Source organism: Mytilus edulis, chromosome 14 (assembly GCF_963676685.1).
Source record: "Mytilus edulis chromosome 14, xbMytEdul2.2, whole genome shotgun sequence".
In the NCBI taxonomy this organism is placed as follows: Eukaryota; Metazoa; Mollusca; class Bivalvia; order Mytilida; family Mytilidae; genus Mytilus; species Mytilus edulis.
The window spans coordinates 65,618,152-65,633,217 of record NC_092357.1 but is presented as its reverse complement, the minus strand read 5'-3'; the positions used below and the strand labels follow the sequence as shown (position 1 = coordinate 65,633,217).

Below are 15,066 nucleotides of genomic sequence, written 5' to 3'. Positions count from 1 at the left end.
CAAAAAGTTTTGCCAAATACGGTTAAGGTAATCTATACCTGGGATAAGAAAATCCTTATTGTTTCGAAAAATTCAAAGTTTTGTCAACAGGGAATTTATAAAAATGACCACATTATTAATATTCATGTACTACTGGGCTGGGCTGGTGATACCCTCGGGGACGAAACGTCCACCAGCACTAGGTTTCCCCCTCCATATTTGACAAAACTCCATGCATTTTTAATTTCGCAATAATGATTTGGCATCAAAGTACTGGAATTCTGTTTTCATTGTGGTTGATAAGTTAACAAATCACCCCTCTGGCGTAAAAAAAATATTATAAAACTTACTGTCTTCATCAACGACTTTTTTAAAAAACATAACACTTAATATACAATTTTAATATACAATTACCCCTTGCTTTTAAGTTGAACTTGGTTATAACAGATTTCTTTTTGAACCCCTTCAGCTAATGACAGCATCACAAGTTGACATAAAAATATAAAACAACACGTTTAATAATTGACATAAGTGAAGGAGTGTTCAACACGAAGATGTGCCAATCACATTTAGATTAAATCGGTCTACCTTTTACAAAACTTTACAAAGACCCGAAATATAAATTTAATCCAAGCTTTGTATTTTTGGAATTACATGCAATATCATAGACATATATATATTGGGTATAAAAAAAAATGCGTCAATTATCTCATTTTTCTGAACTAGTGAAAGAAAAAACATTTAACTTAAAAACTCACCATAAAGATACACGAACCAGGCTTTTAGTGAGCATACTATGGAAACCAACGCGTTTTGTGTACACAAGACACATCATTGAGCCTCGGTTCAAATAAGTTAGTATGCCAAACAATTACAAACTTGATATTGTAGTTTACATCTTCGACATTCGTCCTTTCCGAGTTATAAAAAGCTTTAGTATTGAAGACTATGGTGTCTTCTTGTTGTATGTTTTAATATGTCGCTGTCTCATTGACATTTACAATCACAACTTTCCCTTGCTTATATAACATGTATAAGCAGAAATAATTAAAATCAAACTAGAATGTCATCAGTCACAATCTTTATAAAAAGTAACAAAAAAAACAAAAATACCAAACTCAGAGGAAAATTCAGAACGGAAGTCCATAATCAAATGGCAAAATCAAAAGCTCCAAGCTTTCTATATACCATTCCTTAATAGAAATTCACCTGTGACAATGTTGTTTGGACTATAAATAGTAGACACAGATAACACCATGGCCTTAAGAAAATGAAACAAATTTCAAGAGCCTGAATTCAATCCCCTGGTATTAATTTACCATTTTGATATGCATTTTCCTCCTCCTTGAAACCTGTTATCTTTGCTAAAGAATTTAAGCAACATTTTGTGGATCTTGAAGAAGTGATATTTTTTACTGTTTAATATATACATTTTTATTCAAGCTTTAGTGATAATTACTAAAATCATAAACACTGAATAAACAATGTTATGTAAGGCAATAACTCACAAGGAGTATGATTTCAACCATGTTGACTTACTTTTTTTTTAATTATTTTTTTGTTAATCAACACTATTAAAGCTGCTATATATATGTATATACTATAGTCAAATGACAAAAGTGACTGAAATGGATAAAATCAGCAGTCAAGGACAATAACTCCCATCAAACATTGGTCATGTTGACTCTTTTGTAGCTCTTATTGTGATTTATTACAATTTATCTGTATTTTATAAATGTCTTCTTTAAAAAGAAATGCATTAAAATCATGTCAAGGACAATAACATGTCCATTGTCAGTTTCAGCCAAATTGAATAAATTTCTAGAATTTTCTGTACATTTTTGCTATTTGCTATTGCTTTTGAGCTACTTTAGTTTCTGCAAAATTGGACAGGTAAGCACTTCCTGAAATTAATCAAAACAACATACATGTATTTTATTTTATTTAAATAGTCTGAAGGCTGTACAATCATATAATTTTCTTGGATTGAACATCTTATTCACACCCTATTGCCAGCCAGCAGTTCTGCAAATACAATAGGAACTGTGTTTCTTGTTGATATATGAAAAAGAACTATTTATGGCTATCAAGAACAGCAGATTTTTTACTGTGTCCCAATTTAAATGTCATGCTGAAAGCCAGTAATAGGGTGTATTATTTGATAGTGCAAGCTCTCTGCATTTAATTTTCTTGCCCCAATCTTAACCTGGCTTAGAATATGAAGCTATCTGCACTCCTCATAAAGCAGCAAGACTTGTATAAGAGAGCTAGAGTATAAAATCAAAAAGAAAAATGTTTTCTTTTTTTTTGGCTGCCTTTTAACCTTCATGACATTATCTAAATAATCTTTTGACATAAGTAAAGCTCAGAAAAATTACTCTACAGCACACATGTAATTTTCATCCATCAATGAGGGGGTGATTCAGGGATGCTCTGACATTTCCCCAAATCCCACTTCTTTGGATTTCACTTTTTTTAGCCCCTACATCCCATAACATGTGAGCCAACTTTCTTGGTAGTTCCAAGTGCCCACCCTTTGATGTACTCCATCTTTTTTGTATAAGAATTGAAAGCATCAGATGTATATATTGGAAATACAAATGTATAAGATCAGCTAGCTTATTCAATGATTTTACAAAATCTTTTGTTAGATTCGAGTTGAAATGAGTTGGCTTTTTATACATGTATAAAGCTACCATGGATAAACAAAAAAATCACCCGAACTGTAGTGAAACATATTTTTTGATGAATAAAACTGAGGTGGTCTTTGGTTTAACTATTGAAATCTACATACTTAATTTCTTATACAAACTGGTGGTTTCAGGTGGTTTCAGGTGGACATATAATACTCAAAGGATATAATAATTTTTTATTAGGCACCAAAAATGTATAACTAATGGAAATTAAAGCCTCTTGTTAATACTTCTGTGATGACTATGTAAATTGTCTCCTGTTTTGGCTTTCAGATTTTTTGGTTTAAATTAAATGGGTAAGTCTCAATATTGTTTAATAAACATGGTAAATACCTAATTTATTTTGTTGTTTTGGTATGTTTCTCTAAAATCAGAAAAGAAACATGACTTAAAAACAAAAAAAAACATTTAACATGTTTAAAGAAAAATTATTTTGAATGTCTAGAGTGGGGCGCTCATATTCGCCGTGGACACAATTTCGCCGTTTTATGATTTTGAGGAATAAAAACTTCAAAGGATGGTTGAAATTGAAGAAATATGCCGTTAAATTATATTTTTATAACAAATATGATTATTTTTGAAAATGAGACAAAATTTCGGCACCTACGGCAAAGGACCGAAAAATGGACAACGATTTTCAGCCAATTTCCTGAATGAAAAAAACGATTTCAAAGAAGCATTCCTTAGTAATTCTTTGACTGATTGCCCTAAATTTCAGTGTTTTACACCTTTCAAATGTCTGCTATTCGTCTATAATGATATTTATTTGATAAATATTGTTTAAAGCTGCAGTTATTTGGTTTTAAATAGATATGTCAAAACGGCGAATATGTGTCACCCGTTGACAAAAAAATAGGAAATTTCATACACCCTTTAATCCAACTTTTCAGATGATTTTACTCAAAACAAACACGTTTTCAAGCTAAGAATATTTTGCATTTGAAGTTATCTTCATATAGAAATATCTGTTTACTTCAAAAAAATAAAGACCTAAACATAAACTGAAGAAAACATGGAAAGATATGGCGAAAATGATCACCCCACTCTACTTGAAAATAGAAAAAAAAATTGCATTTAACATAAATAATATTTTAGTTCAATTTTTCTAGAAGCACACAGTCATATTACAAATCATCACTATTCAGTTGTTAACAATTTTAAACAAAATATGTAGTCATGGTAGTCATTCTGTTTTATTAAGTATTGCCGTATTGGAGAAATATGTGACAAAAATATTTGTTGGCGGAACAGACGGAAAATTGCTAGCAATATATAGCCCTAACAATCTTATTAAAATAAGTTCTTATCACTTACTCCTCGATTTTTTATATGTCGACATGGCGACATAAAAAAAATCGAGGAGCAAGTGATGAGAATAATAAGATTGTAGCCCTAAGAGTAGGAGTATACTTGTAATATCAATATTTAGCTTCTTTATTCATTGTTAATTATAAATAATTAGGATTGATATATCATATAATTTTCCTAAAAATAATTGTTGATATGCAACTATATAGTAATATCATGCTTGTTAAGTCCAGTTGCAGGCAGTAAATTTTGCAAATCACCCCATTTTGTAACTCTTTTTTTCGCAAAAATTTTGATATTAAATCATTAATCATGTAATTATTAATTATTACTTTTTTCAAATTTTAATTTTTCACAACTTAATGCTGATTGTTTTAACACCTTTATTTATTATGCACATTAATTAATTCCAACTAAAAAGTCAAAATGAATTAAACTGATATCATTAATAGGTTCTGGCCACCTGAACTTTTGTGAGTTGAGATCTTTGCCAATATTTGATTTGTTTAATTTTTAAAGTATTTATACTGACAATTACAAAATTTTAAATGGTGGTGGACAAAATTTACTGCCATTTACACTGTTAAGTTGTTACATATATAGGAAAATGTAAACCAGTATTAAAGCCAGGTACATCTGGAAACATAGTAATAGAAAGAGTATCAGTCAACGTCCAACTGCTTCCCTGTTCACAACAACATTTAACAGCACAATCAAATTTCTGGTTCTTGCACATTCTAAGTCCTAACATCTCGTCATTCATAGCACCATGTGTTTGTTTTCCGTGTTGCAATTTCCGCCGCGAGTTTTTCTGACACGATTGGCAATCGGTACAAAAGTCCCATAAATCCCATTCTTGTGAATCGTCAGTTACGTTCTTACAATTAGGTCTAGCAGACGACGGAAGACAAGGTCCATTTGAACAAAATAAATTCTGTGTTTGTTTTTCCTTTGCACTTGAAGATACTGTTCCTGATTTAATTTGATCCATGGCAGAGTACCAGAACTTGACAAATGTGGTCGGTAAAGACACAACAGTCATCAATTCTGCTAACATGTAATCAATGGATTCCTTAGTAAAACTTGGTTTGTGGTCAACTGGCAATTCAGGTTCTTCCTGTGTCACATTCTCATCATTGATTGTCTCTCTAACAGGAAGCACACCTGTGATTGGAAGGGGAGTTAATCTGCCTTGTGAATGTAGGATGATGGGACCTAATGATGCTGTAGCAGCAGTTACCAACACCGTAGAACCAATCATTGTTAGGATACCAGTCAGGTAGGTCAAGGAGGAAACCAGTATGACCTGAAATAGAAGAGCAAATCATGAAAATGAAAAGGAGATAAATGAAATTCGTTATTTTTTTAAAATTTAATATGACTTGTTGATTTACAGACATTTCTAGTTTAGTGTAAAATAATATGGGGCAGGCATTACCTGTGAAAGGGGACAAAGTCTGTATGATTTAAAAAAAAATTCAAACATGTTAAAATAAAAAGAAACGGAAATACCGTAACGTTTTGTTGTTATGGATTTTATTTGTGAAGTTATTTAAGTTTTGACATCATATTCAATGTAAACAAAGAAACGCTGTCATCAGGTAACGTTTTTTTTCATATCAAACAGCTGCGCCATGACAGAAGTGAGAAGTTTTATGCAATAGTCATAAATAACTTTTGAGAAATGGTGCAACATGTGAAAAAAACCCTTTTTTTTTACAAAAAACTCAATAACTCTAAAATAAATTTTGAATCATGACCTAAAAATATACAGATCTTTGAATTAATATAACTTAGAAGTGTGTAAAGTTTTAGGCAATAGTCATTAATGGTTTTTAGATACGATGCAATATGTGAAACCCCCTCTTTTTTACCAAAAACTCAATAAATCCAAAATTAGATTTTGAATCATCACTAAAAAGTATACAGATCTTTAGATTAATATAACTAAGAAGTGTGTAAAGTATTAAGCAATAATCATAAATCGTTAATGAGATATGGCACGACATGTGAAAACCCACCCCCCTTTTTTACAAAAAACTTACTAACTCCAAAATAAAATTTTAAATCATCAACAAAAAGTATACAGATGTTTGGATTAATATAATCAAAAAGTGTGTGAAGTTTAAAGCAATAATCAGAAATCATTTTTGAGATACAGTGCGACATGTGAAAAATACACACCCCTGTTTTAGTTATAAAGTTCCGTTACTCAAAAAGTTTAAATCCTATTTTCACCAAAAAGTATACAGATCGTTTGACTATCATAAGAAACAACTATGTATTTTTCATGAAATTTGAATGAGTTCTCAAGTTACGGTGCGACATGTGGACGCCGGACAGCCGGACATTTGCATATCATAATACATCCGTCAAAATTTTGACAGGCGTATAAAAATGAATTGGTATTGAGTTCCTTCCTATATTTTACTAGACTGATAAATATATATTTTATTCAAAGTCTCATGCAAACAAGACCGGAAAAGGGAAGTAGATTTCTGCGCAGATTGGGGGAATTAAAAAGTCTGAAAAAAAAGTTAACCATTTTGAGTTCATTAGCATGATTAGTAGAATGAAATTATTTTTTTTTTATTTTTCTTCCGTTATTGAGGACTACGTCCCCATATTACTTGAATATTTAGGAAAGTGACTAACATGTTTATCATGTGGAGAGATAGCGAATATCCATTTTAATGTCCCTGGAATTTAAAAATATCTATAGTTATTTAATTTATCAATAGACATCTATCTACTATTGAACAATATAGACACTCTCTAAATGTCTGGGTTATTTTTGTTTTTTTTAATTTGTGTATCATGACATACTGTATATCCTACACTACTTGTAAGTCATACTTATATACATGTAATGTACTATACCTTGGAGATTTCCTGACTAATGGCCAGGAGTTTGGCATCATGTGATAGCACCAATAAATCTGTATACGTAAACCATCCCCGGTCTATTCCATTTTGTAATGCTATTCTGTAATATAATAAAGACAAATTTACTTCACACAAGAGCAACAGGACAGTTGCCACACATGGAGCAGAATATATATCATTATGATGAATCACCTGAGTTTAACCGAAAGCTTTCAGTGGGGATCTGCTTACCCTTTTTGATCACCTGAGAATATCCCCATTTATGGTGTTCATGTTGCCCAGCCTTCCGTTTTTATGTTATATATGAAGACTGCTTAAATTATTTGCAGTGGCATTGTTGGTTTTCTTTAATTATTTTAAAGTATTGTCCATTTATAAGTTTCTGTCATTTTTTTTAATCCACATTGGATCACAATTTTGTTCCAGAATTGAGCAAAATATAATTGATGAAAAACATTGTGTAAATCCATAAATATAGGAAGATGTGGTATGAGTGCGAATGAGACAACTCTCCATCCAAATAACAATTTATAAAAGTAAACCATTATAGGTCAATGTACAGCCTTCAACAAGATGCCTTGGCTCACAACGAACAACAAGCTATAAAGGGCCCTAGAATTACTAGTGTAAAACCATTCAAACGGGAAAACCAACGGTCTAATCTATATAAAACAAGAGGCTGTCACAACGACAGCAAACCGGATTTATTAATATTTATTTGTGTCCTGCCAATATCACAAGAACCATTACTGATGAATGGTGAAAGTGAAAATCGTCAATATCAAATTTGACCTCCATTTTGTCATCAGTATCAACATATTAAAATTTGAAAAGCTTAGATTGAATGGTTCATGAGTAAATGCAACAACGTGAATGGAAACGCCATTTTACAATCTTTCAAGAACCATAACGCCTGAACGGTAAAAGTCAAAATCGTCATTATTGAACTTGACCTCTATTTTGTCATCAGTAACAACATATTAAAATTTGGGAAGCTTTGGTAGAACAGTTCATGCGTAAATGCACGGAAACGACTGGAAACTCCATTTTTCAATCTTTCAAGAACCATAACTCCTGAGCGGTAAAAGTGAAAATCACCATTATTGAACTTGACTTTCATTTAGTTGTCAGTAACAACATATTAAAATTTTAAAAGCTTTGGTTGAACGGTTCATGAGTTAATGCACGGACAACATTTGATTGCCGCCCGCCCGGTCGCCCGCCATACATCCCCAAATCAATAACCGATATTTTTGTCACAAAAATCCGGTTAAAAACGAGAAATTATGTAAATCCATACACATTTTGAAGTGAAAGTTATTAAAAATATCACTCCATGAAATCTCAATATTACCAATCAATTTTTCAAACTAAAATAACTTGACAGTTACCTTGTTTCAATGTTATGAAGCACCTTGCCGAATTCTTTGTCACTTACAAATAAATTCCAGTCCTGTAATTGAAGAATTTATGAATCAATTAACATAATTGATAAATAATAATGAAAAAATATTTTAACAATTGCTTGATAACTATATGTAATAGATTATAATTCTGAACCTATATGATTTTTGGTCATTTTAGATGGCTGTACAATGACCTATAGTTGTTAACAGCCACGTCATTTGGTCTCTTTTGTGTAGTTATATCTCATGGACAATCAAATCATATCTCCTTATTGTCATTATCAAACTTAAATTTTAATCAGTGCATATTTTTTTTGGTCATATCTCATCTTGAAATACATCACATATTAAATCATTTTTAAACAGTTGTTTGAAGGTAGAAAGGATCTTGTAAGTTTTAAGCAATAAGATGGTAAGAGCAATTTTAGATAATAAAAAGCACTTCAAAATATTGTGCAATTGTCTGAATTCAATTGACTAAGACTTACAAAACAAACTTTATTAAATCAGAAGAAATGTGCATATAAAAATTTGATTTATGGCTTAAAAACCGTCATTCATCTAACTAAATTTTTCATCAGAGAATAATGAGAATCTTACAATGGCTGATAGAAATTCTCGTTCCATTTGATTAATTTCCTCTGTTTCCATGTCAACCGAGTCTGCCCATTCATCGTTAAAGACTTCTTCATCTACACCTTCATCATACATAAACTTGGATGCCATCATCTGTAAAAATACAAATAAATTAACTTTGGATTTTATACTTGTAACTAATTTTTCCTATGTATTTCAAATCTTAAGATGAAAAAAAAAGATTGTTTGGTTGATAAATTATTGTTCAACACCACTTTCAGTATTTATTGCCTTATCTTGGCATTTTAATTGGAAACAAGAGAATACACGTGCAGAGAGAACCATTAAAATTGTCAGGAAATCTGGCAAAATCCTGTCAATTTTTTTTACATGACATGTGATGTATATCAATTCTGACAATGATTAAGCATGTATTTATCTGTTTAAACCCAAATGTTTTTTGCAGAGTGATTGTTACAAGTTAGGAAAACGTAGTGATTCAAGTCAATTTTCATGATGAATTTAAAGATTTTTATGTGTTTTTTTTGGGGGGAATCATTGAATTTCTCCACAATAAAGTTAACATTGGAATATAATGTTATCTACATTGCTTGAATTTCATACAATTTAATTGATTTTTCCATTACATTTTCCTATGGATGTGATGCTATGTTTAAAACTATCCTTTTTACACCAATACAATTATAGGGAAAACTTGTTTAAGGAGAAATCTTACCATTGAAATAAGGAAGAGGTCAGAGGAGGATATCTGTTGTAGGTATTCTGGATTCTTTGTCCGAAGTCTGTTAGTATAGATCATACCCATCATCATTGTCGAAGGAGATATACAGTTCTCTCTGTAATAAAAAAAGTACAAATGTGACACCATCTGGAAATCAGCTCAAAATCAGGGTCACAACTACAATAACCCTTTCTTGATTAAAACATGTTCACACTTAGGTGTACAAATGTCAAATTTCAACAAATCAAGTAAATTTAAAATTAAAATAAAAAAAAAATAGTTAATTCTTCCCATGTTTTTTAAATACTTCAAATAAAAAGTAAAGATGATACATTTCAAATACAAATGAAAGTAGATGCACAAGGTAAAAGAGTTGCAACCAAATGTGAAGAAGAAAAAAATATTGTTTTTTTATTCTAGACAATTTTTTTCACGATTGTCTCCCTTGGACCATTTCTATTTTTTTAATCTGACAGATCAACATTAAGTTATCTAATTTTGGATTTAGATTTTTCACCAATAATATATATTATTCAAGGCCTTGCTATCAACCTTGAATGAGTGTATGTATTTGTGTATAAGTTAGAACAACTGTATAATTTTGGTATGTTATGGGACTGTCATTCACATGAGAGGTTTAGCTAGTTAAAAACCAGATTTAATCAACTATTTTCTTCATAAGAAAAAGCCTGTACCAAGTCAGGATTATGACAGTTGGTATCCATTTGTTAGATGTCTTTGAACTATTGATTTTTGCCAATTGCTTACAGACTTTCCATTTAAAATTTTCCTCTAAGTTCAGTATTTTTGTTATTAACTTTATATGACATTATCATTTACTTACCTGCTTGCAGCAGCCACCATGTATTGGTCAATTTTTCCAAGTTTACGAGGAGCTCTTTCTTGAAACAGTTCCACTGCAATATCTACAAAAAAATGAAATATAAAGTGTTCAGAAAAATATTTGTGTCTTATAAAGCATTTTTACACAATTCCAAAAATTTAGACATTGAGTAGATAAACTTAAATGTTTTTTATAAGAAGAATTTACATAACCCAACAAAAAGTTGTGGATACATTTAAATCAAACTGTATAATGTAAAGATGTGAACCTGTTGATTTAAGACAATTTTAACAGAAAATATATCAACAATTAATTTATTCTAACACATGAAGAATGGGTGAATGCTTTTTATATCTGCCTATACAAATTTAACCTCAGACTCAGATTTTGTCAAAAATGATGATTATGAGAGCCTAATTCATTTTTAGAAAGTATTTTAACATGTAAAATATGCAAATCTTATTATGAAAGACAAAAAATGACCTGTTTACACTAGATGCAGCATTTGTTAAAAGTTTCGACAAGGACAGGTGGAAAAAACAAAATCCATAGTAGTGTAAATAGCAAAATAATTCAACAGTTGTCTCCCTTGGAACTTTAATAAAACAATAATTTTCACTGTTTTTTAACTGATGCTTTGTTTTTTCTTATATTAAAACATGCACAGGATAACTTGAGAAAGGTCAAACAAGTCAAAGGTCAAATTCCTACCTGTTAGAGGTAACGAGGGTCTTTCTGTGTTGGGCATCTTTCCGTAATACAAAGTCTTTCTAAATCTTTCTGTTAAAGCATCATGATCCTGTTGAAAAATAATAATCATCAAAATCAAGGTATCAGTTAAGCAAATGTTTATTCATCAGATCTATGGTATTTTTTGGAGGCAGCCGTGATAATGTTATGAAGTAAAAATACATACACGTTCGCACCCTTTTCATTGGTTTTTGTGTTTAATAATTTTGTTATCTGGTTTTGGTAGGTGAGGGGCTATAAATATTTTTTTTGTCATTGTCTCAAAATAAATAAAGATTCTAACTACGTTTTTTTGTGTGTTGAATAAATTCTAATCATGTTTTGGATAGTGTAAATGCTATATAAATAAAAAAACATTGTTTCTAACTACAGTGAGATTTAACAATGTCTTTTTCTTGCATTGTAAGTCAATTATTCATCATCAATCTTTCTATTAAGCATAATATGTCGTTGCTAGTGGCCTTGTTAAAACAATTAAATTTTGTGTTTTTCATTTGAAATCTTCAATGTTTTACTCATACCAAGCTAAACATATGCAGTATTTACATCAAAGCAAGTTAAAACAACAATCATGATTTTCTGATAATTCAACTGGAATTTGATTTAATTTAAAATTAGGTGCGAAAGTGTACTGGGCATGAACAGACTCGAATCTAGGATGTAATGTTGTAATTGATGAATTTCAAAATCTGGGTCCACTCTTGATTTGATTATATTTAGTGTACATGGTGTACTGCTATACATTTTTTTCATTGTTTCAAAATAAAGTGAGATGTAGGGACCAAGCTGTTAAGAACTATTAAATTTCATGTTTTTTCATTTAAAATCTTCAATGTGTTGCTCATACCAAGCTATATTTACATCAAAGCAAGTTTACACAACAATCATTATTTTCTAATAATTCAACTGGAATTCAATCTAAAATTGGGTCGAATGTGTAGGGTGCTATACATTTCAAATATTCCTTCATACCAGCCACCATCATATCCTGGAACAACATACCTACTCTACATCTAAATTACAGCACCATTTTTAACTGTACATATACAGATCTCTTTTTAACTGTACATCCTTTATACCTTTATACCTTTATCTTCGGGTCGTTACATAAGCCAAAGGCTTCTACTGACCCCTCATCTTGGATTGTCGTATATGATTTCTCATCTCATAATAATATATTTATATATAATATATATAACTTATCAAAAAATACTTATTTAGGTGTGCGCAGCTGAAACACTTAACACGAACATATGAATTTATATAGGTTCCAATTTTCGCCATTTAATGCAGACTTAAAATTATTCAGTCTTTGCCGTCACCGTTAAATCTGACAGGTTATTCCACTGATCCACTACTCTAATTGAAAAAGTATTTAGTCTATGTGTCGTCTTACACTGTTTTTTAAAAAGTTTTAATGAGTGACCTCTAGTATTATTAGATGGTGCTAAAGTAAATAGGCTCATCCAGTCAATGTCATCTATACCATGCAACGCTTTGTAGACTTGTATCATATCATTCCTATCCCTACGATATTCCAAGGTTGGCAAACCCAATGAACTTGCCTGTCTTCATAATTAAGATGACAAATATTTTTTACCAGCTTTGTGGCCCTTCTTTGTACAGATTCCAATTTGCGGATGTCTTTTTTAAGATACGGTGACCAGACACATGTCGCATATATATGATATTACAAGAGACATGAAACTCGTTAGATATTTGAGCAGCAATTATTTTCAAGAGTCAGACATTGCTGATGTAAACCTATGATATAAGTTTCTTTAATTGTGGCTTAATAGGATGATTTTCTCGAACCTTTAAAACAACCGGGAAAGACATGAAAGTCTGAAAGGAGAGACAGATGCCAGATTACCTTATATGGATAATCACATGAATAAACTTTGTAAATTCATTTACGACTTACATCCTTGTGGTAGTCTAACATATCCGATTCCCCTAAAGGGCAGGGGAAACGAAAATAAGACATCTTTTTCCTTGTCCCTCTTTTTTCTAGACTTTTGTGTATTGCCTGTCACTTCGTAACTTCCAGGTGAAGGTCGATCTATTCGATGTCGTGTATAACGGGACTTTAGGCGTCAACGGACGTAAAAGTCAGAAGAATTCAGAAGATAAATTCACGCGAGACTTAGGTGTGGTGTGGAGCACTACACAAAATGGCGAAGATTGATTTTCAAACACTTGAGTGACAGACGATATTTATTTGTACATTATTTAAAAAATCACAATGGCAGATGTTGAGGTGGATTTAGCAAAACTTCCTCAAGGCATAAATGAACAATTGCGCGAGCTTGAACTTGAACTATCAGAGGGTAAGAGTCTTAGAGTAAATTTTCATTGTCAGAACTCGGTGCCAAAATATTAGCACATAATCAATGATGAGACTGACTTCCTGTTGTTATCATAGAAAAGATAAACACTTCCAATACACAATCTGGAAGTGCAAGACACATGTCATTTTGTTGCAATGTCTATATTCAGCCCTGAACACAAAGTAACATGTAAAAACAGGGACAGCTCATTACATTAGTGAGTCATTTTGTTTCAGCATACAAAGAAGTGCAAATTAGTGACTGTGTGTTGTCATTTTCAACAGGTTCATATTTTATGTTTTTGGTTTGAACATAGGATGAATTAACCAAATGTTCATAAAATAAGTCAAGAAATAAATATATATATATAGACGATATTTATTAGCACAAACACATTTACATTAAATGGTTATGGCATGCAAAATACACCTTATCGCTAATCCCGGCTGACCCGGACGCTTGAACTTTTGACACATACAACAATGACTTTTCCATTGTAGCGTCAGTTTTTTGATTTATGATGTCAAAAATTTTACGGGAACCTGTGTGATATCCAGTAATGGCGGACAAATAGCGATAAGGTGTATTAAGACAATAAACTGACAAAAGTTAAATTGATTATAATTATATTAGAGTGACAGTGTACTGTGTGTTGAGAGATTTAGGTGCAGGTCGTTTCGTAACCTGGTCGTTTCGTAGCTAGTCAATTCGTAACTTACTAGGTCGTTTTGTACCTGAGACGTTTTGTAACCGTATATCAATATATAATAATAATATGAGTCGTAGGTTACTTAAAAAATAATAAAATTGCCTATTGATGTACATATAGAGGGATGGCACAACGACCTTAACACCCAAGCTGCCATCGGCAACCCTCCGTTCTACCTTCTTTTTAGGTTGTGTGCCATAAGTCATGTGCCCAATTTTCAAGTTGGTCCAAATCGTGGTCCAAAAATAAGCTTTGTGTGATTTCAACAAAAATTGAATCCTTGGGGTTCTTTGATATGCTGAATCTAAACATGTATTAAGATTTTTGCTTAGGCCTAAAAAAATTAAATCTGTGTTTCTGGCAACATCATTTGGAAAAATAGGGTCAGTAGGTTGGAATTTAAAAAAAAAATTTTGACATTGTAAACATGGTAAATGAAATCCGGAAAATTATCATGGTTTTTCAAAGTCCGGATCCGTAATTAGTTTCAAATACCGGAAGTCAGCCATTCGCTATGTTTTTGAAGCACCTGCTGTGCAAATTTCTTGGATTTTAACCTATTTGGAATATCTTTTGACATTAATAAAATGTTTTACTGGCTTTCTCTGCCAGTAGAAGCAAGTTAGATAAATTATGATGTCAATTAACAGAAGCCCGTGTCAAAAACAGGGTCGGTTGATACCATTTTTTTTTTTTTTTGAAGATCCAATAAAAAAAATTAGGGTCGGGGCTAAAAAAACAGGGTTGGTCGGGTTACCGGAGACTCAGATTTTTTTTTCTCGGCCTTATGGGGCCAGTTTTCAAGTTGGTTCAAATCGTGGTCTAAAATTAAACTTTGTTTGA

General features: G+C 31.5%; 2 protein-coding genes across 4 annotated transcripts in view; one reads left to right on the top strand and one right to left on the bottom strand.

Moving 5' to 3' along the window:
- Window positions 1-3,745: 3,745 nt before the first annotated feature.
- On the bottom strand, window positions 3,746-13,264 carry LOC139503848 (protein CNPPD1-like). The gene is made up of 8 exons (XM_071293803.1): window positions 13,109-13,264; window positions 11,146-11,233; window positions 10,435-10,516; window positions 9,585-9,705; window positions 8,873-9,001; window positions 8,258-8,319; window positions 6,861-6,966; window positions 3,746-5,286 (listed from the first exon to the last, which is right to left on the bottom strand). The coding sequence occupies exons 1-8, from the start codon at window positions 13,169-13,171 to the stop codon at window positions 4,564-4,566; spliced, it is 1,374 nt and encodes a 457-aa protein (XP_071149904.1). The 5' UTR covers window positions 13,172-13,264; the 3' UTR covers window positions 3,746-4,563.
- Window positions 13,265-13,311: 47 nt separating this feature from the next.
- Window positions 13,312-15,066, top strand: part of LOC139503847 (disco-interacting protein 2 homolog C-like) — a 104,358-nt gene continuing 102,603 nt past the window's right edge. For 2 of the 3 annotated variants that reach the window (XM_071293793.1, XM_071293792.1), the window contains exon 1: window positions 13,330-13,514. In XM_071293793.1, the coding sequence (XP_071149894.1) occupies window positions 13,430-13,514 (85 nt within the window). In that variant the 5' untranslated portion in view covers window positions 13,330-13,429. Of the gene's footprint in view, window positions 13,515-15,066 lie in introns of all 3 variants that reach the window. The other variant, XM_071293795.1, reaches the window with a different exon arrangement.

What these genes read in the sequence shown, in the direction of transcription:
- LOC139503848 (XM_071293803.1), bottom strand. Translation starts at nt 13,171, where the DNA reads ATGTCTTATTTTCGTTTCCCCTGCCCTTTAGGGGAATCGGATATGTTA. An exon ending in ACCTCTTCCTTATTTCAATG is followed by an intron (nt 9,002 to 9,584) that starts GTAAGATTTCTC and finishes GTATTTTTACAG; the next exon opens with ATGATGGCATCCAAGTTTAT. An exon ending in GAGAATTTCTATCAGCCATT is followed by an intron (nt 8,320 to 8,872) that starts GTAAGATTCTCA and finishes CTTCAATTACAG; the next exon opens with GACTGGAATTTATTTGTAAG.